Source organism: Hylaeus anthracinus, unplaced genomic scaffold (assembly GCF_026225885.1).
Source record: "Hylaeus anthracinus isolate JK02 unplaced genomic scaffold, UHH_iyHylAnth1.0_haploid 12002, whole genome shotgun sequence".
Lineage (NCBI taxonomy): Eukaryota > Metazoa > Arthropoda > Insecta > Hymenoptera > Colletidae > Hylaeus > Hylaeus anthracinus.
Genome location: NW_026534349.1, coordinates 14573536 through 14600107, shown reverse-complemented (window position 1 = coordinate 14600107; position 26572 = coordinate 14573536). Strand labels below are relative to the sequence as shown.

The 26572-nt window shown below is 35.0% G+C and overlaps 2 protein-coding genes across 2 annotated transcripts in view; one reads left to right on the top strand and one right to left on the bottom strand.

The window, feature by feature from the left end:
• The window catches only part of LOC128891712 (protein obstructor-E-like), a 106901-nt gene that overhangs the window by 42396 nt on the left and 37933 nt on the right, over nt 1-26572 (top strand). The gene's annotated exons all lie outside the window — the stretch shown is intronic.
• LOC128891695 (uncharacterized) lies at nt 1914-10803 on the bottom strand. The gene is made up of 5 exons (XM_054151407.1): nt 9241-10803; nt 8819-8827; nt 6183-6572; nt 5162-5304; nt 1914-2671 (listed from the first exon to the last, which is right to left on the bottom strand). The coding sequence occupies exons 1-5, from the start codon at nt 9368-9370 to the stop codon at nt 1964-1966; spliced, it is 1380 nt and encodes a 459-aa protein (XP_054007382.1). The 5' UTR covers nt 9371-10803; the 3' UTR covers nt 1914-1963.

The following is a 26572-nucleotide window of genomic DNA, read 5'->3' as shown; positions in this document are numbered from 1 at the left end:
AAATTTTGTCAATATAGTTTGCTTCTGAAATATAGATATATGAGGCACATCCCCCCCCCAAAAAGGGAGCTTATGGAGGCTTAGAGAGCAAAAAAGTCTACGAAAATATCAAACTATTTATTAAACAAAATCCATACTCATATCGTTGGTAATAAATTTAAAAATATTCAGTTTCAAATGAAATTAGGAAAAAGTCAAGAGTTTATTTATATAAATCCTGGCATTCTTCAATGGTAAAAAAATTCGTCTTCTAAATTTCTGAATAGTACATAAATTAAATAATGAATGAATGAAGGAGTTTTCGTAGGGGCCTTTTTTTAGAGAGGGCTAGAAACTGAAGCTTCATTAGTTTCATTGTTGATTCACGCTTGAATCGGTTAATATTTTTCTCTTATTCCAAAATACTTGAACCAATCTATCGTGGTATTACTATATTTATTGTTTCAACTCTGATTCTTTCAAATCATTTTTCTTTTGATTTTGCTCCTGAAAAATGTCGTGGTACAGTGCCGCGCTCTTGTAGTGACGAACAGAACGATTCATCATATGCTACTGTATATTCTCCGTTACCATCCAGAGGATACACGAATTCTCTTATTGTTAGTTGATAATAGTCTGAGAATGCGTACATTGTTCTTTTCTATTCTTTTCTATTCAGGATGATCCGTCTAAAATAGAATAGCTCAATAAATCTCGAGGGGGCGAAGCACTCAAAAAATGATTTTACAATATTTGTTATTTAGTTCGAAGGAGAAAATTACATAGATTAAATAATTTTGCTGTAAGCAAAGTGGTTGGGGAAAATTTAACAAGTAAATTATTCTTTTTTAAATGGAACCTTGTATATTTTTATCCACAATAAGGCAGCATTTGTGTAAAAAAATTCATTGGCCTACGTAGTTATAAAACGAAAAACCCTATAGGTTCTGTTCTGTGGAAACGACAAATAAAACCATTTCCAATTTAACATAACACTACTTCGTGCATACCATATAAGTTTCATTTTAAATATTTGAAGCTCTCAAAAGTAGCTTTCATATTTATGTACAATCACAGATTTACTCAATTTTACAACGCACGAGAAGTGAAACTGTAAAAGTAAATTTAATTAAGGAATGGTTGATACTTCCACAGAGACAAGACCATATTAATATCGTTATAAGTCTATTAAAAACAGTTCTTAAAACAATTTTCAGTCGATATTATTATCTACATAATAAATAAAAATTGAATTGAATGTTCACGCAATCAGATTTTCTGAAAAACTTTATCAAATATGGTAGGAAATATTAAACTGGGGATCTAAGAAAAATCGATGCTTTATTTATGTTTAAATGGTCAGCGTACATAGTACAAAGCGTAGATTCTAAATGACTCGGCGATTAGCTGAAACAGAAACAAAAAGTGTGATTCGTTAATAATTGCATTTCATTTTTCTTTTGGAATCTTGAACCCTGGAATGCGTAATTAATGCATATTTGTCTTCTTATACCAAAATCATCCAAAAACCTTCACTTTTAGAATTAAAGGAAATTCATATTTTTCTTTTTGCATATTATACAATTATCAGTATTAGATATTCATCTAAAGTAAACGTGATGAATGGAGAAATCTTTTTTCATTATTTTCTTTTATATACTATATAAAGAATATTTTATATATTCATATAAATGGGAGATTAGACACCCCTCTCCAAACATATGCAATATTTTTATACTATCTCTGAGTATTATAGAGCATTAATACAGTTAAAAAAAATGTACACTGTAGGGCTAACAACCCAAACAACCAAAATATTCCTTAATAAGAATTTATCATTGAAATTTTCCAAATATAATTTGTTAGCAATATGTGAAAGACTTTAAGCAACAAGAATATCAACTAAAAGTCTTCCTTTTACCCAGAAGAAAGAGTACACCCACCAAACTCAAGAGTTAAAAATACATTTTGTTTGCAATATTTCCTACATACCCGGCATAATTTTCATTCGAAAAAGCAAAACTGCAATACAATTAAAAAAAAAATTGCGCACTGCAGGGTCAACTAACCAAACGATCAGAATATCTCCTAATAAAAATTCATCATTGCTTGCGAATACCCACCATTTGGCAACGGAGTGTGGCTGACAGGAGTCCGATGGTCTGTCGTATATAAGCCCCGAGGAACATTGCACCAGCTGCGGGCGACCGCTTCTACAAACTACTACATTCGTACAGGCTTCGTTCAGCCTGTGTATATCACCGTTTTTGCATGGTACAGCCACGAGGCTTGCAGGAATATTTTGCAACACGTTCCATGGATTCGGGGACGTCTCGGGCGGTTGGGGATGTTTCTCGAAGAGCGATTCCTCGCTCTTGTCGTCGTCCAACTGCGACGATTCTGCTTGTTGATTCCAAGTCTCACTGTTAGCTTTTAGGTTCAGCCAAGGGTAGGAGGGTGGTCCTGGCTGGCCGTAGGAGGGTTGAGAGGGTGGTCCTGGCTGTCCATAAGAGGGTGGTCCTGGTTGTCCATAGGGCGGTTGGGTTGGCGGAGAGGGAGCATAGGTTGGTTGCTGCGGTGGTTTGGAAGGTGATTGCGTTATAGGACCAATGGTTATCGGTGGGGTCGTTGGCGCAGGTGTTGCTGAGCCTTTACAGTCCACGTTGTATGGGTAGTCGCAGACGTTCAGTAGCTGTGGAGAGGTGAATCACACTTTAAAACCCATAATATGGATAATTAAACATGGTGGTTAATATTAACGAGGACATATACGTGAACATTAACTACCAGTAATTTTCTAAATGAAAGGAGGGTGTTAAGAAATGCTCATTTTTGGAATGGTCTGGAAATGAAAAATTCACGGAGGATCTTTTAGAGTGTCTTCCAAGGAACAAAAAATGTCGGTATCACTTTCCCGAGAAACGATGGGAAAGTTGTCAAAAATACGTTCAAAGTATGAATGTGATGATAACGGAACTTGCGTATATTTTACATTTCGTCGTCGTCTTCTTCGGATATCGAACCGTCTTCGAAATAAGTAATAAGGAATAAGCTACATGGGAACAGCAACCAACAACGCGTACTCCGACTTTGCATCCACATGAGTGTGCAGGTATGACTTCCAGTGCGGTTTTACTTTTATCAATTAGTACATATACAAAGTATTTTAAACTATTTGAATGTCGTGAATGCAGTTTCGTTTGAAATAAAATGGCGTTAATTGGTTCCACATCAATCTGGTATTTTTTTAAATCAATATTGTACGATGGTACTGCGACTTGAAATTCAAAATCTCCGCTGTCATTTATATGGTCGGCGTAATAACCAGATGCTTGCTTCATTTGGTATGTTCCACATGCGTATAAGCATAGATCACTGTAAGTTAATCTGAGGAAAAACTCTAATTCTGTAACTTCCATACGTTGGAATTGTGCTCGCTTTATATTCATATTTTCCGCTTGAATTACTTGTGATAAATGATTAACTTTGTTCGAATATTGGAAAATTCTATTTGTAATTAAATTATCAAGGGCAGATGTAGATGTAGATTTATTAGTTTCAATTCATGATTCTTATTAATCATTTTTAAGACGTTTCGATACTCTCGATTAAGTTACTTTGAACCGGATGATATTTTCCTTGCGGATCGTGGCTTTCGATTCTCTGTAGTGGAAACTCGGAAACCATTAACAATTGAACAAGTTAATGAATTGAAATTCATTACAAAATATCAATATAATGTCGAAGTAATCGCAAGACGTATAAAAAGTCGTTAAATATTTCGAGGACAGTTCGATATCCGAAGAAGAAGACGACGAAATGTAAAATATACGCAAATTCCGTTATCATCACATTCATACTTTGAACGTATTTTTGACAACTGTCCCATCGTTTCTCGGGAAAATGATACGGACATTTTTTGTTCCTTGGTAGACACCCTAAAAGATCCTGCATGAATTTTTCATTTCCAGGCGATGCAAAAAATGGGCATTTCTTAACACCCTTCTTTGAAAATGTACGTGTTCTTATATCGTTTCCAACAAATCCGAATTAAGTGGCGTAGGATTGAACTTGGCGACAAATTTCGAACTTCATTTTCGAAGGAGCTATTTTAATTTTTCATTTAATAATTTAACGCTTACCTTGTATGTTCATAGTTCGTACAATATTACGACATATGCATATTCGTACAGTATACAATTTACCTTCTATGTTTGTATACCATTTCTTTCTTTCAAATTCTATTTCACACAATTTAATCCAGGGTTGAAAACCACACAAGAATACGTATTTTCATAATTTTATGTAAAAAATTACTGGTAGTTGATTTTATCACGCGTGTCCTACCTTAAATTTGGTCTTAATTTTGTAATCGAAATTACGTAAAGGTAGGCAAATATGACTTTCGAGAATACATTTATGAAGTAAAAATTAACATTTTTTTCTTTTCTTTCCTGGAATGGAATAAGTTTATCTCTTTATATAATTATTATAAGTTCCATAATAATTATAAACTCCTTTTAGACATTAATTCAATTGTAACGTTATAGAGTCTGGAGATAGCTATAAAACACAGAGTTGAGATGTAAATAAATAATAGTTTTTCGAAGTTGAAAAATTGTGTTCGTTTAACATATAGGAGTTATATCTAAAGTTTACTCATCCGCGTATTTGAATATCGCAATATAGACTGAATTTTTCTGGTAGAGTATTAACGTTAGGTTTACTTATTTACAATCACTTACGCTGACTTTTATCCGTATAAAGAGCCAAACATATATCCAAATTAATTTTTCTCTAAGCCTTCTAGTTAAACGTGATAAACCGACTCCACTCATGAAAACATTACTTCGGTAAAATGGAAATCTGATGAAAAATGTTCTGAAACCTAGCGTTAAAAACGTTCCTTAGAATGAATATAAATTCCAAGCAAACGGTTCGTTAACATTCTACCAGTCGCGCAAACCAGTTATTCATAATATCAAGAGCAGACCAACGTGCAGAACGTTGATGTCGAATTTAATTTCAAGCAACGACGCGGAAGTTCTACAAGCGGCCTTTGACCGTGGGCGAAACGTACCGCGAGTTTAAGATTCTCACACGCGTATGACGCATACTGTCATTTCGCGACTTAAAATTCCAAAAGTGATCTAGGAACAAGTTAAAAATGAGTGTGTCTTACGTCATTATAGACCAAACCACGTGGGCAGCTGAACTTGACTGGCCTTCCAAAAACGCACACGTAGAATTCCGAGCAGTTCGTCGCGCTTCTGTACCTGCCATTCGGGTCTGGGCATAGTTTAGACCCGTTGGCCATTGGCGGTTCTATCGCAATAAAATAATCTTGTTAATGAAAAGTTTAAATCAAATGTAGGTCTAAATATTCTAACTTTTAAACGAGACGAATAGATGGAACGATTCGAATTAGAATTGAAGTTCAGAAGAATTAGAGACGATTAGAATTGTTCTTTGATTGTATCGGTTTTTTATTGCGTATTAGAATCTTTTTCAAAATCGAGGGTATGAATAAAAATTATTATATATTTTCAATTTCATTCGCGACGACCAAAAATTTGTAGTTTCTAGTTTAGAGACGAGGCAAATGGATAATAGAATTTTGTTAAAAAGCGAAAGGCGCAAAAGATAATGTTCAATCTCGAGAAATGTAATTCTATATTAATATATTTATAACCGTAGATTAACGCCTGGAAAAATATATTTGTCCTGTGTCCTCCTATATTCATTGAATAAATAACATATAATAAATAATATTCAAATACGTTAATTTAACCAGAAACTTTCTTGAAATTATCTCATGTGAATAATTTCAAATAAGCACAATACATACTTTTGTTTGTATATCTTGGGCACAGAAATTTTCCTTTTAAAGGAATCGTAAAAATAGGAGGAAGCATACTAAATTTTGTAATCATAGAGTCATGCAATAACTCTATAGTAGCTTCACTCATTTCATGTATACTTCGACTATCGATTACTCAAAAAGCATAAGAACCAATTTTTTTTTAAAATTCATGGGAAATAAAATAAAATTCATTCAATAGAAGGTAACGAGAAGGATTAAATTATTATGTACAATTGTCCTATATATATATACATGAATTATATACATGACGAATTTCAGTAATTTCAGATATTTTTCTAATTAATGAAATCATTATTTATTGACAATGATATTTACTCACTTGGCGTAGGTAAAGGTCGGTCACCGCAATTAACGTTGTAATCATAGTCGCAAACCAAGGTTATCGCGTTGAATAGCAAACCATCGGGGCAGGTTTGTTCGATAACGACACCGTCCCAACAATTCAAATAATTAGCACAGCTTCTCGGACTCGGAAACTGTCCGCGTGGACCGTAACATCCAGGTGGAGGTGGCTCGATGGGCTTGGGAGTCGCAATAGGCCCTGGTAGCTCGTTCGTATCTCCAGGGCCTGGAAGAGTTGGATAACTTTGCCTTCCACTCAACACGTTCGAACCTTCGGAGTCCGTGGTATTCGCGGAAGTGTTCGGATCTTTGTTCCAAAAGTCCTGTTTGTCCAACTTCTGTAGCTCCACGAGGTCCCATACGTTTCCTGTTGCAATAAATATAAGAGAAAACGTAGACTGTATTGTTTAAAGAGAGTTGGTAATTTGCAATTACCGAAACATTTACAGTTATACGATTTTACACTTTATCTACGAGGAGCGTATTTATAGATTTTTTATTCCAGCGTTTGGAAGTAGTCAAGGATTTTAATATACCTAATGATAATATGCGTAAATTAGTATCAGGCTAGATTAAGATACAGAGTGGATCGTCTAAGCTTTGGATCCGAAATATTTTTGAATCTGAAACGAAAATATTTCGCTCGAAGAGGGACATACACTATGATAAACAAAGAAATTGTTCAAGATATAAAAGCATAGACATTCAACTGCTTGTATATTTGATTTATTAAAGTATGATTTTATAAAAGTATTTATTTACAATGATAACAATATCCCATTCCGTTAAAAAAAAAAGAAACGCCAATGACTTTGAAATCTCGGAAAATATGACCTTTAGTTAATTTTTTTTTTTTCTATCATGGCATTACTTAATTCTGCTTTACTCTTATGACGTATCTTCGGATCGTTAAAGACAATGGAGATACTTTAGGCACAAAGCTTATAAGACTCATCCTGTATACTAATTCAGGAAATTCTCTTCAAAAGTGTTAACTAAATAAGTAGTTCAAGTGTTAAATTGATGCAATAGATCTGCCTGACTCTGAGATTCAAATTGAATGAATTTTTATCGATTCACTCTGGAATTCTACTCGAGTGGATAAGTGTACTTGATTTCTAGTCTTCTATGTAGTTGGAGCTAGTTTCCTGGTCGATGCTGGTCTTCTAATTGACTCTAACTTCCTATTCGACTTCAGTTTTCTAATTGATCCTAGTCTTTCAGTATCAACCTAGCCCTCAGGGAACTGTAGTATGCGAATATGCAGCTACAGTACGGGTTTAGCGATCCCGAGGTACCCGAGCTAAAAGGGGGTTGACATGTTCCCACCGATACGAGAGTTAAGAGATACTGCAAACAGTACTAAAACAATGTAGGGATCATGTAAGACAAAGTTATGATAAGAAGAATGGAAATAAGTAAGCAGTATGTATTAGTGTAATAACTATGCCTGTATAGTTAATCATTTTAATTAAATACAAGATACAAGTATCAACCTAATCTTCTGGTTGAGTCTAGTATCGTAGTTTAGTCTCTTTTTGTAGTACCACGCTTGAGTACTTATTGGAATATAGCTTTCTACTTGACAACAGTATTCCACTTCGCATTAGTCTTTCAATTGACTCTAGTCTTGTAGTTGAGTCTACTTTTTTAGTTTATTCAAGTTTAACTGTGTAACTCTAATAAACTAACTGTCTCCTTAAGAAATGATCAAAAACTAAAGTGTTAACCTAATTGACTCTAGACTACCATTTCATACCAGTCTTCTGGTTAACTTTAGACTTCCAGTTGACTCATAGCTTCTATTTTATTGTACCTTTCCACTCAACCGAATTCTTCCAATTGACTCGAATCTTCTATTTGTGACAAACGAATTACTTCGTACAGTATCAAACTTCGAATTTATTAAAAATCAGGGGACACTACTATTTAATTAGATATTACTGTTACAATTGCTTCTAGCTTCATAGTTTACTGTAGCCTTCTATTTAACCATAGACTTCTAATTTACTCTCGTTGTTCACTGTTCCATTGTTCCGTTGTTCGGCTCTAGTTTTCTGATTGATACAAATATTCCAATTTACTTCATAAAAATGCTCTCCTTCTAGAGGAGCAAATTCTAAAATTACCACAAAACTAGTGTCTAATCTACATTTCCTTAGTCTCCCAATTGATACTACCCTTCTAATCGACTCTAGCTTTTTAGTTAAACCTAGTCTTCAAATAGATACTACTGTTTCAGTTAGTTCTAGCTGTTTAGTTGACTCTAGGATTTTAGTTATCCCTAGACTCGTTTTGATTCTAGTCATACAGTTGATTCTTAGTTTCTGTTTCACTGCACCTTTCCATTCCATCGTATTCTACCAATTGACTCGAGTCTTCTATTTGTGATAACCAAATTGCTTCGTACAATATCAAATTTTCAAATTACTACAAATCTAAGGACTTTGGTCTCTAATTAGATACTACTGTTCCAGTTAGTTCTAGCTATTTAGTTAATGTCAGGCTAGACTAAAAAGTGAATCCCAGACTCGTTTTGATTCTAGTCATACAGTTGATTCTTAGTTTCTGTTTCACTTCACCTTTCCATTCCATCGTATTCTACCAATTGACTCGAGTCTTCTATTTGTGATAAACAAATTGCTTCGTACAATATCAAATTTTCAAATTACTACAAATCTAAGGACTTTGGTCTCTAATTAGATACTACTGTTCCAATTAATTCCAGCTATTTAGTTAATGGTAGGCTTTTAGTGAACCCTAAGCTCATTATTGACTCGTCTCTTTTTCCACTGTACCGCAGCTTTCTGCACGATTTGAGTTCCCTAGTCGACACAAGTATTTCGCTATACCCAAAAAGTAAGTCTTCTCCCGAAAAAGCAAATTCCGACAAAAAATCGCGAGTCCAATCTACATTTCCTTAGTCTCCTTGAACCACATCTTTTACCAAATCTACTCTCTCCTTCGGTCCTATCAAACAACCCCTCATCCCCGATAAAAGAAATGTTCAAATAACCGAAATTCGGAGCACCAACCTTGGGATTTGCCACGGTGTCCGAGGTGCCTTCCCTCGAAGTTAGCTTGCGTGGACGTCGTGGTAGTGGTGCGTCTCGCCGCGTCGCACAGTCCGAGCACTAGGGTCAGGAATATCAGGATGAACCTCATGGTGACCTTTGGTGGCGTGATCGATGGTATATTCCAAGGGGACGAGTACCCTCGAGGAGGCCTGACGTTGAACCCGCGCTAATCGTTGGGTGAGTCGGTCGCGAGCACCGGTATATCTGAGTCCTTGTGCGATGTCCTGATGCTGGATGGTCTGGACCTGGTCGGTTCGAGGGCTTACATAGGGCATCCCCCACCATTCCTGCCTTCGTAGGGAGTAGCTTCGCAGGACCCCAATTACACGGACGCAGGATCCTGCGGCGAGACTCTTGCTCAGGAAGTGCACGCTTCTGCACCACTCTTGTTGCCGCTTAAACGTCCCCTCCACTTGCTCGTTGTCAGCGGGGTCGAAGAAGCCACAAGGACGCGATTCGGTGCGCCGGTTGGGCAGTTTCTTATTGGAGGAGATTTAGAATGACCGGTCAGGACCGTTGTACTTCCCCGGTGGATCATTCGTTGTTCGCGAGGTATCGCACGGTTCGCTGCGAAAAAAGGCCACGCGATGGCGACGGCGACGGTGGTGGTGACGGGCCACCGACGAACGTCCGCGTAGGATGTCAAGGTCCCGCTTGGATGTACGTACTTGGACAGCCTGGTTGTCTTTTCAACAATATGTTGGTAACGGTATCGTCGCCGGTCGTTCGCTGTACGTTCAACTTTCCGTTTATTTTGATTCTCGGCTTGTATCGCATCCTTATGCAACCCGGATCGTCGCAGGCACCTTACGCGACGGCCGCCGTGAAATTACCCTTGGAATTCCTTATTGTCCCGTCCTTGGATAGCTGGTAAAGTATAAGGTTGGCGAATATAAGACATCTTTGGGTTTTCTTTGAGTCTAGTTGATTATAGTATTTGCGACGAGAAGGGCGCCAACAAACGGAGAGAAGACATATGAATCTTTTTTTTTTATTTGAGCCTTTGAAACCTCTTATAGGTTTAGTTTGGCTTTACAGATTGTATAAAAGGTTAACAAAGTGTTAGCTTATGATAGTACTTTTTCTATGCTATAAGTGGAAGTTACAATCGTAGAAATATGAATCTCTATAGTCACATTTAGAGATATTCTAATCAGTGTCGCGAAATAGCGTGAAGGTTAGATCGGGTTCCGCTATTGTCAGCTAATCCCGCGAAATTCAATTTGGAAAGCATGGAGTGTCGCAATGCTTTTATGCTGTGGTCATTTTTTTGGCGAATAAATATTGCTCACCTTCACTTCCTAAATATTTTTTCCGCATTCATCCTTAATTTACAATTAAATACATTATCCTGAACGATTTTCCGATAAATGTTGCGAAAAAGAACTAATTCGTATAAACCATTCTCGATAAAAATGATTAGAAAAAAATATTTAAAAAAGAAATAGTTAAGAAGTGTAATATAATATAAGAATTTGCTCCGAGACCTTATTTTGTAACGCGTTCAGACATAATGCAACGTTCTACAACCTTTTATCAATATACATACAACGTCAAATGTACAATTTATATTTGCACTATAAACACTAGCGAAGTGTGACTGTATTTATTCCTTTGTTGAAGAAAAGTAAATAAGAATCTATATAATAAATAATGTAAATGTCTTGTATCAATTACTATCTTTTTTTTTTTTTATTAAAAATCATAATCATAGAATAATTTAAGAATTTCATTATAGAAAATATACCGTTATTAATACTTTCTATATTTGACTTTTGTTTTGACTAGTACAATTGGAAAAGGACCACTTTAATGGATAATTGAAAGCGTTTCAAACAATTTAATATATATTTCCGATAACTAGATTATTGATGCATTTATAACAAGTGAAGCTGTATGCGTAAATGTATGATGGTCCACATAAATGCAAAAATATGTGAAATATTAGTAATGAAGTATACGTTACACGATTACACTATAACACTATAAGACACACTTTCATTTAAATCTGAATTATTCATCCAAATCGGTAAAAATATGAATTTACACAAATATTCGCAGACTCGTAATAATTTACCACGTGCAACTTGTTATTTTTACATTAAATCGGACAAATTGTCAATAATAATTTTCGTCCGTCGATCGAGTTGTCAGGCGAGGATCATAGTCGCTCGGAGGGACTTCCGGTTGTCGTAACTACTGTAGAACCTTCGCGCACCTTGAGCGACGAGTAAAAAGTCTGATCGTTGAACCTGTGCGACTGAAAGCTGGAATGCTGAGGTAAATGCACTCTCGAGATTGCTCTTTAGGAGGACGCTCGTTACCCAAAATGCATTTTGATATTCGAACTCGCGAGAGTCCTTGGGTATTTCGGGTACGCGACTCGTTCTCCCTTTTCCGCCACCCTCTCCAGGACATTGCGTGAATTTTATGGCACGGGTTACGTTGGCCAGGGCCAGATGGTGGGGATCATCGTCTTTTTTATTATCCTGCAACGAGGAAGAATCCTCTCCGAGGAAGAGAGAGGGTTCCTCCTCGAAAGGATTCTTTCTCGAAAGAACGAACGGAAAAAAGGAAGTCCACGAGCCGAATTCTCGTAATCCTGAAATCCAGATATCCGCGGCTCGATGGGCCACAGCCCTCGACGATTTTTGGCAAGAATTTCGGCTAGCAGTCGTGAGTCACGCGTGACCTCAGCACTTGGTTTTCCAAGCGTGTGACGATTTACATTTTTACCGGATCTTGGAACAGTTAAATGGGCACGGTGCTTTGTGTTTTCGACGATTTCGTGGCTCGCGAGTTAGTTCGCCTCCCTGTTCGTGTATTGTATTTATTTGGTTGATTTATAAATAACTTTCGTTTCTTAACCAGTGTGCAAGTTTCCTCGTTAATTGCAAAGAGGCGTATTTGATAGTTACGCGTGGATTATACCTAGTTGGCAAATAACTGTGTTTGGATTTGAAAAATAAGGATCACGTAATTACGCGTTACCGAAAGAGTTTTCTCGGAGTTTTCATCAGAACTCAAATTGCTCGTGATCAAGTAAAAGTACGTGTACGTCGATACACGATAATCGGTTTAACGTGATTGGTTTTCAGAAAACTGGTTTCATTAATCCATGTTCTTCCCTTAGAAAAATCTTCTAGTTTAATAACTAGCGTGTCTAACTATACTTTTTAGTTCCTTTTGTCGATGCTCATAAATATCTGGAATAAATCGCAGTTGATAAGACGAGATCTTTTGATCGAATATATACTTCACTTTTTTCGTAAAAATATTATTACGCTTTGATTACTTTAAATCGAACGAGAATTGTCAAAAGTATTTCTAATATTTCTGAACATTGTATCCTCAAATCAGAGTAGAACGGTTTAACATTAATTTAGCTATTTAGCATAGTATTCACCAGTAAAAATTATATTTAAAATATTAATAAAAAAGGAAACGTATAATTCATCTTTATTACTTTGTATGATTTAATGAATTAAAAACGTAGAAGAACATTGTTTAATATCGGTTATTCAATTGCAACAGCAACGTTCAACCGAATGTAATAAATAATGTTAATTAACCGTTTTATTATCTGAATACAGTTCTCTTCGTAAGTATTTTTTAAGAGGTTATGATAGTAATGTAAATGTACCGGGAACATCGAGATTTAAATATGAAAGAGTGCAGTTATTTCGTGGCCAATGCACGAAGAGATGTTAAGAAAATGCTACTTTAGAATCGGCAGGGTGTAAGTCACTGTCAGAAACAGAGGTGAACGAACAAAGTAACCAACGATGAAATGGATGAGATGGTGAAAATGTAGCTTCGCACAGAGCATACTACACTTTTGACATTCTTATGAAAACGATGCAAATATTGTAAAGGAATGATTAGAAATTAATAGGTTTTAGCAGAAAGTTTAGCAGAAGTGAAAGTAATGTACATGATAAAAAGATGTAAAAGAAGAAAATAATTCTCATAATATTCCTGCATAATATTGCATTAAATATAATATTAAAATCAGACAGAGAAAGAAAATTTCACTGATACGATAAAAATAACAAGAATATTATATTAGTTACCTGCTGAGCAAAATTTATAAATCTGAATTTTTGTTAAATCGTTCTATTTTTATTAGGGAATACAGTGTTCAAAACTATTAGGGTACTTCAGAAAATAAATTGAAGTGTATAAATTAATACATTATTCGAAGGACCTTTTTATTCTGCTTCGGAAAAAATAATAAATATATCTCTCTTCCTTCTTGTTTTTATTAATCGTTTCGTCCATTTTTAATGGCGGCAAATTGCTAACTCGCAACAAAAATATATTTCTATGTCTGGAATTATAATTCACGCAGTCTATAATCCAGAAATTTTTTCGTCTGATCATCGCTTCTTTCGAGCAATGGTGGACCTTTAGAGCTAGAGATGATTCAACTCATTCAATAACGATGACGACGTCAAACATGGATGAGGAAAGCTTTTTGTATCCGAAGAACATGGAATACCATTCCAGAGGAATACAATTGCTTTTAAAATAATAGCAAATAATAGTTCTTGAACTTATGTTTCGTAGTAGTTATGATTTAGTTAATTTAAAGGAAGATGTTCATGTGAAAATCAATTATCAGTAATTTTTTAAATAAAATTTTGAAAATCTATATAAAGTGACTGATCTTTATATGAACGTATGATTTCATTGTTTTGTTTGATTACTCCAGTTAGTTCAACCATAAATATCACATAAGAATACGTATTTTCAAAATTTTATCTAGAACATTACTGGTAGTTGATTTCTACATGAATGCCCTTTCCCAAATTTTAAACTTAAACTTAAACTTTTAAACTTTTAAACTTTTAAACTTTTAAACTTTTAAACTTTTAAACTTTTAAACTTTTAAACTTTTAAACTTTTAAACTTATCTGGTAAAATAAAATATTTTTCTCCAGGTGAAAATACAATAATTCAGTTATTATACAATTATTAAAGCAACATGACTTTCGGTATCGAGAAGAGTAGTACAAATAGAAGCAATATTTAAAAAAATGATGAAGCCACGTATTTAGATGTTATCGTCCCGTCTAAGAGGAACACTGTACGGACAGTACGATGACTGGAAAGATCTGCGAGTACCGTCTTATCGAGATAAAATGTGAAACACTATGTGCACTCCTGACGAGAATTCATTAGTTGCTAGACTCGTTCCAGAAGCTCTGTACAGTTGTGAAAATTGATTGTTTCGAGATATGCTTACTAAACAGTTGTAGAGACATAGTACTAGAAATACTTATTGCATCATTCGAACATTTAACGAATATTTTTGCCAGGAGTTAACAAAAATTTATAAATGCTGAACTTTTGTTAATTCGTTCTATTTTGATTAGGGTATACAATGTTCAGAAATATTGGAAACATTAAAACGTATTATCACTTCTACCACAATTAATGTTAGCATTGGGAAAATATTATTGTCTTATGCTTAACTAGGTCATTGGTTAAAGTTTGGTTTTAGAATTATTCGTTAATCTTATAAAATATAAAACTATTCTCTTTTAATGAATGAAAGAAAAAATTCCATATGAATATACCTTCGTATGACAATTTAAATAATTGAAAATTGATGTTAGAGTTTCACGAGTCGCTTGTCGATTCAAGCACTTTATTATTTAAGGCTGTCAACTTAAATTTTCAAGTGATCTCAGCTATAAGGAAAAAATGGCTCCAGTAAAATCAAGTTTGATATTAAACTATTTATCAATGATGTGGTTACAAGAAGTATACAGGGTGTTTCGTTCAAAGAAGAATGGTTAAATACCTCATGAGGGAATGCAGTTAGAAAAAAATTATTTGTTCCATACAATTTATCTCTTGGTATTAAACAACATTTATGTTTTAAAATATTACAAATATTTTCTAGATAGTTTCATCTCCTCAAAATGTATTTTACCATTTCGCTTAAAATGAACACCCTGTAGATATTACTTCAGACAGTGCATACGAAGAAGCTCTGCACGAATATACTCAGCTACTTTTATTCTCGCGTTTCACACCTGTTCACGAATTCATCCCATGAAGTGGAAGGGTAATTAATTACACTGACAAGGATAATGAACATATTTACGCCCCGTAACATGCTTGCAAATTACTCTTAGACGTGTTGAAGCTGCACACGTATATCTTATGTCAGTTTCGTTTATTCGCTTCCAATATCCGTGTAATTACATTAAGCCCGCCATATACGGGGAACATCTCTGAAAAAAGATTACGGGACACATCGTAGGCGTTCGTGATTCGAATTTCTGACTCCACCGGATCCTTCTCGAATATTTCACGCGATTTCAAGGTGTGATCGAAAAAATAGTTCTTTTCCTCGACGAAACAATTTTTTTTTATTAAATATTCCCTGTAGATGCAGTTATTATTCAGTGCACTTATCTTTGTTAGGCTCCTGTTTCAAAGGTGACTAAAATTACATTCATATGGCAGATAACAAATTAAACCAACCAATTTTTCTCGTTTATTATTCAATTATATAATGAAATTTTTATTTATTCTATTTTTATAAATTAATTTACTTATAATTGTATATGGTATTTTATACGTATTTATATATATGGGGTTTCAGTGACTATATTTAGGTACTATATTGTTATATAGCTTCTGGATACAGTATTGATATATAGTATAGAGAGTGGGCCGAATAAGTGTGACAAGTCCTAATTTAATTATCAGTGTCTTCAGAGAAGAATGTCACAGGGAAAATATAAATGATTCAAAGAATATCCCTCTTGTATTTGTAAACCAATCGTCTATAGTTGTAGGTCCAATGGCACATGCATTCGATAGCGGCAATATCTTTTTACATGGAAATTCATAATTTTCGTTTACATAGATTGAATCCATTCGCCACTTTACGTGAGCAAGTATTAGCGTAAAGTAAAAAAAAAAAAGATTAGTTCACGAGTAAGAATGGAAAATATTTCATTTTCATTCAACTAGTTAATTACAAAAACGATGAAATATCAAACATTGATCTTCTTTATGTACTAAGTAATAATATCTTTTACCAATTTGTATAAGTATCCGTGAAGATGAATAGTTTATTTACGATACCGCCAATCTATCGTCAAGATTAAGGATCGCCGTGTAAAGAATATTAAAATGGACACCGGAGCCTAATCTGACATATATCCCGGACGCTTACAGTGTTAAATCATTCATACCGCGATTAATGTGTCCGATCGTTTTCGTTCTACCATCCTTGTATCCTCTCGTACGGTGTTAACCCTTTTCTTCCTGTTGCTCTTGTTTCGGAGAACTTTTCGCTTAAAGCTGTCCGCAAGGGCTACCTAGCGATGAGACTGGATAATCGGCGAGAACCTGCAGGTTGTCTCCAAAGCGAAAGAAATCGAAAAATAAGGCACGAAAGGAACGAGAAATATGAGCTCGCGGCGGTGGATGCGAAACAAGGCACGCGATGTGAAACGAACAAAAATAAAACGCACGGTGAGTCAAACGGAAATGGACCAATGGACCAAAGTTTAACCTCGAGCTTAGCTCAGATCAATCGAACAAAATACTAACGACATATTTCACAAAATCATTTCAATTACAACGAGGTAGGAAGAAAATGGGCTAGAATTTCAGTTCGTTTGTATCGTGAGTAGTATTTATCTGGTATATTTGTATTTGCAATGTGTGTGAGTTTCTCGATATTCTTGTGACGAATGTGATGTCTATATTATTTTTATGAATTCAAGTTTCTACAGTTTATTCAGGCGTGCAGTTTTAGTGATGTTATCGTAGCAAACGTAAGTTTGTGATATTCTTGTGACGATTGTGATTTCTATATTCCGTTTATGAATGTGAGTTTTCGTATACTTTATTCAGGTGTTTGGTGATGTTATCGTAGCAAATGTGTATTTACGATATTTTATGTGACGAGTATGATTTCCATGTCACTTTGTGATGTAGGCAATTATGTTCCCTTTGCAACGAGAATAATCTTTGTGATGTCTATATGATAATTGTGATCCATTTAAGATTATAAGTATTCTTGTAAGTGATATGTGATATTCGTGAAATTTCTTTCATAAAGGTGTTACTCTGGTATTTTGTGACAGTTGTGATTTTAGTTGTATTTTTATTATGAGTTAGCTTTTTGTAACCATTCCAACGAACGTGCTCTTTTTGTTATTTACGTAATAGTTGGAATACATTTAAGATTATGAGTATTCTTGTGGTGTATGTGTGATATTCGTGAAATTTTTCTCACAAACGTGGCTTTGTTGGTAGTCTGTGACAGTTTTAGTATGCCTAAATTTGGCCTGTTACTTGCAAACTCCGTGTTATATTATTTGTGAAAGAACATACCGTCAATACACAGACATGACGCAGCATCTAGGCATTATAACGCGAGAAAAGAAATTTCAATTATGACGCGAGAAATGGAAAGGGAGAAAGGTGTAGGCACGCCCTTTAGTACAATTAATTTCGACGACCGATCGTCTTAACTGCGAAGTCGAATAAGGGATTACTCGTGCATGGTGCTGAATCAGACTATAAATTTGACGCGGCTTACACGATCCACCACTTAGATCCAAATACGACGGCGATATCTCTTAGACGCGCATACTTAAACGCTCCCCGATGCGACGATCTTCGCCGCGAGTCCTGAAACATTTCAATTTTCAAGGCAGACTGTGACGGACAGCGGAGTGCTGTTTCGAATTGCATCTAAGAAATTATTATCATGTCTACGTCTGGGTCTTTCTCTCTTGTACCTTTGTATTTCCACGGTTCGTCCAGATGAATGAAATGGTAATTGTGTGAATAAAATGAAGTGCGTATTTTCGTTGAAAGGAAAGCTTTTTCTTTCTTCACGAGACGTTCAATTTTCCTTTTATCGATGATGCGAGACTGAAAAAAAATAGAAATATTCGATATGTTTCTTTAGTCTTATACTTTTCGTGGATAATTCACTTTATTGTGACAAGAGTACGTTTTATTTAAATACCAGTGAGTGTAACGTAATGCAAGTAGCAAGTGGTTTTCATCCACGATTTTAATATTTATTCTACAGATTTCTTTCTCGAGGTTTCGACTTCATTTGCCAGCTTTCTTCAAGAAGTTCATTTTTTAATTCACTGTCTAATTTTCAAGGTGTAATACTTCGTTGTATCGTATTTTTTTTATAATACTTTACGAGGATTGAGGTTCTTGTTTATTTATCCATGTCAGTCTGAACATTAATTTGATTTTTATACATATTTTGGGAATAACGATATTCCGAAGTCATAGAATTTTTCAAAATGATACGTGATCTAAGAATGTTTGTTTATTTGCAGCATTGCAAATATGTATCACTTAACAGCTTCATTTTGACCAATATCTTGCTATATCGTTATCTTAAAAATCCTTTCTACAAAATTACATTTATACTACAGGTAACTACATGGTAACTACATGTTTTTGTTTTGTGTATAATTTCAACTCAGATAAATTACATATTGCCAAAAAATTAGAGGAGTATATGAGTTAGACAAATTTAAACTAATGCGGTGGTTAAACAGTTTTTTTTATTCTCGAGAAAATCACCGCGGCACAGCGGTTGCGGAGCTCTGATTTAACCAATTTAGTGGTTTAATTACCAGTGAAGTCAGTTTAGTGTTAACTCGAAGTTATTCGAATAATACCTGGTGCTGTGTCTGAAATGTCACGTCGAACAGAGAGCCACAGGGAAGCGAATGATACATCGGCGATACGTTGAATGAGACGTTGATAATTTGTTTCTCATTGACGGACGTTTATCTTTCCCGTGGAAAATACTCGTGTTACACGCGAGAAGTAAAACAGGTATAGTGAGGCCACTTTCTACCGGTTCGTTCGATACAACGTAGGTAGATGCACTGCAAGTTTTAACCGAAAAGTAACGCAAAGAATTTTTCCTCGTCTCTAATCGGTAACGGGTGCGCCTGTATGGTAGAAGTTTAAGAGAAAGTGAAATTACTTAACTTAACTTCGACGATTGCGATGCAAACAACCAGAGCTTACGTGAAAACTTGAATTAACCCTACTCGACGAGGTATTTTTACGTTGCCAATCAATGTGTATATATATGTATGTAACATTGAGCAGGTATGCATAATATGAGAAAGTGATTATAGCAAATCTGCATATCGTGCTGTCGAATATTAGTCAACATATTATACAAACTAAGAATATTAACTAACGATGTTGATGATAGTTTTTTCACTCTATGTAATAGAAAAATAATTTACTCGCAGATATCTTGACCACTTAGAAGAACTAACGAAGTTGAACTTTAACATTTACCAATGACATCTATAGAGAGTTCACAATTATTATTGTTCAGGATAACATAGATAAACAAAAAAAGAATACGATTGACTTAAATACCATATCATCTTTTTTGACAAAGACAATTATTTATAATTATCTTGGGAACTAATCAATTTTTTCTATTTGACCCTAATTCTCTTCTACGTAGAACGACGAAAGAATTTAATATATTCAAACGAATATGCATTTCCATTTTTTAAACAAATAATGCAAGTACCGATTGCACGATAGGGTGTGTCATTTTAAAACAATATTTTTTTTCAAGTGTAGATTGGAAAACTAATAGTAGATAATGAAATAAAAGTTTTCGCGCTAGATAGAAATATTTATCTCAATTGCAGACTTGGCTCGTCGAAAATACAATTTTTCATTTGAAATACAGGGGAAAAATGTTTTTTTTTTTTACAAGTTATAGTTAATGAAAAATATTCTTGAAAGGAAACCAAAATTTTCCCATGTATTTCAAATGGAGAATCGTATTTTTCGATGAGTCAAGTCTGCAATTGAGATACAAAACTTTTATTCTTGCACAAAAATTGTTGTTTTATCACTTACTATCAATTTTTCATCCACTTGAAAATAAAATATTGCTCTAAAAAAATAACGGATCCTATCGCACATGCATCATTGCATATATAACAAAAATTTACTCTTGAAACTATTCGTCTCTTCCCTTTGACATTTTTCTCTAAAGACACCGATAACGTAGTTGTAACTTGTCACAGTCATTTAGCATGCATTGTATACATGTGAATGACACGGTGATCAATGTATATTAAGCTCGTACCGTCGCAATCCATGTACCTGCACGTATTCTAAAAATATCCTGAAAGCTTCCGAAAGCGCAATCAAGCACCGAAACAGGTTTGCCACTCGATCTTCCTTTGGTAATAATTACGTTGTAATTCAGGTAGTCATCGACAGCGATTACGCTAAGTGCTCGTATCTTTTATTCTGTCGGCTCGTACAGAGAGTACCAAACAATCTGTCGTGGAAAAAAAGGAACAGTTCGAAAGGGGTGGTCCGGCCATTTCTCATCGGCTCGAGCGTCAACGATGCCACGATGAATTCGAACAAGCGTTACGGTATCTGAACGCGAGTTGTGCATTTTCATTACTCTTTCCCTATCCGCGTGGGTATGTCCAAGAGATTTTAAGCACTCTTGAGAAACTGAGGCTTTGTAAATCGCCTAAAAGAAGGAGAACCAAACAGATAGGTCGACGCTCGTTCTTTTTACAGACTTCTTTTATCCGATTATGTCTACTTTATTCATCCGATAGCTCAGCTGTTCGAACTGTTATAATTAGACTGCGGGGCTTTGGGCAAAATAAAATCTATGCAAATGAACCTTCGATAATTGAACCTAAATGGGAATTTATTTTACTCTGCAAATATTCTAATAAGAACATTACTTTGAATGTTTTGTTCTTATTCTTGCGTATTGTGTGGATTGTGTGTTTCTTGCACATTCTTTCCTATAGATGCATAACTATCCGCAGTCTGATTACATTAATTCTATATTTCTGATTCCAAGTAAAATTGTAATAATTCTATATTTTTAATTCTTATTTTTACAAATTTTATTGTTTTACCAAGTTTCAGTATAAGTTAAGGTTTGAAATATTTTTTTAACTCTGACCTTATACTTTATCTGTAAGGACTTCTTATTTTCTATCATTTTTACTCTATTCTTTCCTATTTCAGTTTTTTAGATGATTTTTATTAATTCGTCTATCGACTGTCTACTTTCAACTCACAAGCATCAGACATAATTTTTGTTTAAAAAAACAGAGTACTCTTTTTCCAATCGGAATATCCGTTGTAACGTTTGAAATTAATTATTGTTAGAATTTAGTATAAATGACAGAGTGGCTTATGAGTAGAAAATATTAAAGATAAATGTTTGTTCAATTCTGTAATTATCACGATTGATATAAAAATGATAAATTTACAAGCTTGGATGCATAAAAATGCACAATGAATATTTCCTCAATAAAATTTGTTTTAATCCATTTAAAAATTTTGGAAAGAGTAATATACAAAACGAAATCAAGTTGATTACAATTTAGTATTGAGATAGATCTGATATTATCTAAATATTCCAGATATTCCCTGAATTCAAAAGGAGGTTTTGATACTTTGAGACGTAAAAACATTTCAATTCCACGTAGTTTAGTGTGTCGATCTTCTCATTACCCAACTGATCGGTTGTAGGAGATGCCTTCAATTAATTTTACAATTTATATTTCAATATTTCTACGTACAAATACTTATAAAAATTGAACAAAGCTAACATTTCTGTAACTTGATCATCCAAAATATTATCAGGTACCCCTTACCAGAGATCGTAACACTTAAATATTTAAGGAGACACGTAGAATTTAGCAGGATTTTACTTAAAAATAAATAAAAAATGTATTTCTTCCTGAGAGGGTACGTCGCACAGTAGTCCGGATGAGCAAAAACCTGGCCAAAATTAGAAGAAATTTTCGGATCTTCGTGAAACTTGGTGTTTTAGGGTTACTTGGGCCGCAAAGTACGAATCTGGTATGAGAATTTCAAAATTTAAAATGGCGGATCCAATATGGCGGATCAAATATGGCCGTCACTTATACTAAACAGTTGTTACATTTTCATGAAACTTGGTATTTTATGATTGTTTGGGCAGCAAATTACGAATCTGGTATAAAAATTGCAAAATTCAAAATGGCGGGTACAATATGACCGACATGTATATTAAAAATATTAAATTATTATGAATTTTTTATGAAATAGGATTTCTAGGTTTATAGGGCAACATAATTAGAATAAATTGGCAGAAATAACAATAATAAATTAATGTTAAATTAAAATTAAGGATAATAAGGTTTGTTTTAATGCCGCGTAAACAGTCTTCTTTTCCTTATAAGCATGGACTTTGAATTTAAATAACCTTAAATGGCGCAAATTTGCGCAAGTTTTCTCAATTGGATATCATACCTGACATGTTACTTTATATCAAGAAACTTAGCAGAACGTGTCACGCGGTGACTATCATCTTTGTTTTCCTTCCGATTCATCGAAAGGTAACTAAAATTTATACTATGTTGAGAAGGGAGTTACAATAGTGAATCCAAAGATATTTTACTTTGTTCTTGTGAAAAGTTTATATTTATAACATCTACTTTTATGGTAAAATTATTTACATATGAATCTATTGAGGATAAACTTTCTGTGACACAATAAACATGCGGCACTTTTCACGATATCAAGCAGCATGAAATTTCATCAACTTTGAACCTCTGTATATCAGTAACCGATTACTATTTTTTAAAATTTCAAACGGCATTTAATCCACTCATATATATACAACACACGCACAATATTGAGAAAAGTGTGTTCGAAACTTCAAAAATTGCATTTTGGTCAGGTTTTCGGCCATCGGGACCACTGTGCGTCGTAGAGAATTTAGTTGTTCGCGAGCGACTGGGTCTCCAGGTACCGCCAAAAAAGAAGGAAAAGCAAACAGTTAGGCTTTCCAAAGGGCATCGACATTAATTCTTTTTATAGCCGTCCTTCCACGCGAATAACGAATGGCCAAGGAACAGAAAAGGGACTGGTAGCGAAAACACGAATAAAATGTGTAAAACGAAATTTTATTTGCATCGATAAATATACGAATATGGCCGACCTATTCGTAGAGTAAATTCCATGAATTCCGTGGATTTCATTTATCTTTCTGTCGGGGTTCAATGGAGAGTTTCGCAGGTTTCGGACGAGGGACTCGTTCCCTCTTTCGATAATCGGGCTACCTCGGACGTTGTCTAAGCTGGTGGATGACGAGACGAAGCCTTTGCCTTCTTCGAACCATCGTAAACGTTCTCTGTATTTTTTCCCGGTTCGCGCCCGCAAGAAAGTTTCTCTAAAGATGTCTGAACGATGAGTTAGGTTCCTCTGTATCCTTTTCTTCATTCGCTTGCACAGTGGCTCGCAGTCAAAATCGTCCACCATCGATTTCCTTCTTATCGTCGGTCATAAGATGTCAGATATAAATAGGATAGCTTTACGATAAGTATAATAATTCGAATGGTCCCTTGACGAAAATTATTCAATTGTCACAGAATTTTGACTATGAGTTTGCACAGTGGCTTATAGTCGCAATCGTCCACCATGATTTCTTCCAAATTTCTTTTTCATCGTTGGTCATAAGATATCAGATACGAACAGGATAGCTTTACGACAAGTATAATCATTCGAATGGTCCCGTGGCGAAAATTAATCAATAGTTAGTGTTCGTTCAGGAATTTTGTTCATATGTTGCGATCGGTACGTTCTATAGTTCTCTACAATGGACAGGTCACGTCATGATCAATGTATTATATTATACTTGTTTAATTTTGTCTTTTTGTCAGCTACAATATTACAATAATGAAAATATCACATACCGTTTAAAAACACGTGTGACGATCTTGAAATCTCGGAAAATATGACAGTGGGATCATTTGTTTGTCTATCGTAATCAAGTATCTTCTCTGAACCAAATATTTTCCTCTTAAACGTAACTTCGTATCATTAAATGATTTTAGACATAAAGTGTGTAAAATTCACTCCGTATGTTAAACAGTATACTGTAATGATTATAACGATTGCATCGATCCTTGGAAATGCTCACATTATATAGAAATATAGCAAATGTGATACCTACAATTAATCGTATCGTTGTAATAAATTATACATTTGTTGAGACTATGTAAAAAATGTAACAAGGAAAAGGAGGTAAGAATATACAAAAATCTAAAGGAATACGTGATCAGATATAGCATTAGAATTAGTTTTGAAAGTAGTTCACAGAAAGTAATTTAATTAGGTTCAGACACGTAAATAAATTTTATTCTTACAATCACTTACATTTACTATTCGTTCAATTAGATTCAAATAACGAAATGCATTAGATACATAAACCAATTAGATTCAATTAAAACTAGGTGACCCAGTTGTTCTTTCAAGTGTCAATATTTTAAATAAATTTCTATTTTATACTAGACAGGTACGACAATCTTAATTAAAAAAAATAACTTCAATCCCGATCAATTCATTTTTCATGCAATTTTGAATGCAATTTCAACGACTACTATTGTGGATTTCAAAAAATATCACAAACATATGATAAAGACAATTATAAATATACAATTTTAAAATCCACAAAAAAAAAACAATATTTAAATAAAACAGAACAGAAAATGCTTAATAAACTCAATCGTTCCCAAAATTACTCACGTACATTCGCTAGACAACATCGAGAATAAACGCCAACTACCCCCGAGCGTACCCACAGCTTCGCAGTGCTACAAACTTGCGCCGATAAATTATTGTTTCAACAACATATCATCGAACGGCCGGGTAGAGCAAAGCAGGATATAAATAATCGATGTACTAGCCAGTTCGCAGCTTATTCGCGAAAGGATTGCGCCGACGGTAAGTTCGGCGAGTGCAACATTACCAAGAAATACATCAATTCCGAGAAAACAAACTCCCTCCGCGCAGGATTAACATTCCTTTGTTGCACCGCGAAGGTGGTTCGTTGCGGTTTCACCGGAGATGCTCGTAGTCTGCACAGAAGGTCAAAGATCCATCTTGCAGATGACTGCACACGCCGAGTTATTCCTTGCACCGATTCCGCGCTTTAATCGCGTCTGCGCCTTCATCCAAGGATTTTGCGACGATCGTCACGCGCGTCTTTACCGTTACCGTACACGCGTTACGCAATGCGTTTACCGAAAGAAAACGCAGTCGTTCGTTTTTACTTTCGGACTTGCGGTGCGGGACGAAACGATAATTCAATCAACCGTTTTGTTTATATTTAAATGTAAACAGGTTGTACACGTTATGTGTACTTTATATTTTAATGTACGAAAGGGTGACGCGGTTGAAGCGGACAACAATGGTAGAGGAGTACAGAACATTCGAAGGTCGATATGATGGATTTTTTATCAGTGGAGGTGTAGAGTACAAGGACGAGTGGAGTAAAGGAGTAAAGGAGTCTTATGAAATTATACATGTTTTATAAACTAGGCCACAGAAATTATAAATTTTAAACAAATTATACAGAACATTCAAATTGCACTTGATTTACAAAGTGTAGAAATAATAGTAGTTGAGACATTTAAGACAGGCTATAAGTCACCATGACTTTATAAGATTATACAATGTGATTTTAATTTTGTAACACCCTAGCTGGGAAAAAAGATAAGTTAAGAATATTAAATTCAGCTTATAACATCGGAAAGGAATTGTATGTTTCGAGTTCGGTTATCATGGACTATCCACTAACATCTCCATATTTGGGATTATGACTAAGATATCCTTCTCAGAAAATAAAAACTGAAAAGTTACATTAAGATACAGCGTTTCTCCCTTCCTTCTACTTGAGCGTTGCAGCGTCCTGTGCCACCTTAAAGGACGAACTGTATCCGATGCCCTATAGATTCTTTCTAGAAGCACGAATCATTCCTTCTATCAGCTCGTTAATAACACTTTCGACGAGCTGTTTCAGTAGTAGGGAGCGAAGATACTATTAATAAAAGTGACTCGTGAATTACCAAAGCATTCCGTGATACGTATTAGGACGTTTGATGGTCTGCGTGATGTTCGATACGACGTGAGACTTTCCCATGGGTTGACTAGACAACCTAATGAAGCGAATGCGTTTTGGGCGAAGGAAAGGACGATCATGCAGCGATAAAACAATTAAAAAGGAGCCAAAGGACCAGCGGGATGAGACGGTACCGCGGGAGGGTCCGACCAACACAGAGAAAAATAAAAGATAAGAGCAGAAAATAAGAGGAGAGAAGAAGTGGTGGACTCGAACTCGTCAAGGACCAGAGGTCCTTGCTCTCCGGGTCATAGCAACCACAGACTCACAACACTTTCTGCACTTCCAAGTTCCACAGAGGCT

What these genes read in the sequence shown, in the direction of transcription:
- LOC128891695 (XM_054151407.1), bottom strand. Translation starts at nt 9,370, where the DNA reads ATGAGGTTCATCCTGATATTCCTGACCCTAGTGCTCGGACTGTGCGAC. An exon ending in CCGACCTTTACCTACGCCAA is followed by an intron (nt 5,305 to 6,182) that starts GTGAGTAAATAT and finishes TTATTGCGATAG; the next exon opens with AACCGCCAATGGCCAACGGG. An exon ending in GTGGTTTGGTCTATAATGAC is followed by an intron (nt 2,672 to 5,161) that starts GTAAGACACACT and finishes ACCTCTCCACAG; the next exon opens with CTACTGAACGTCTGCGACTA.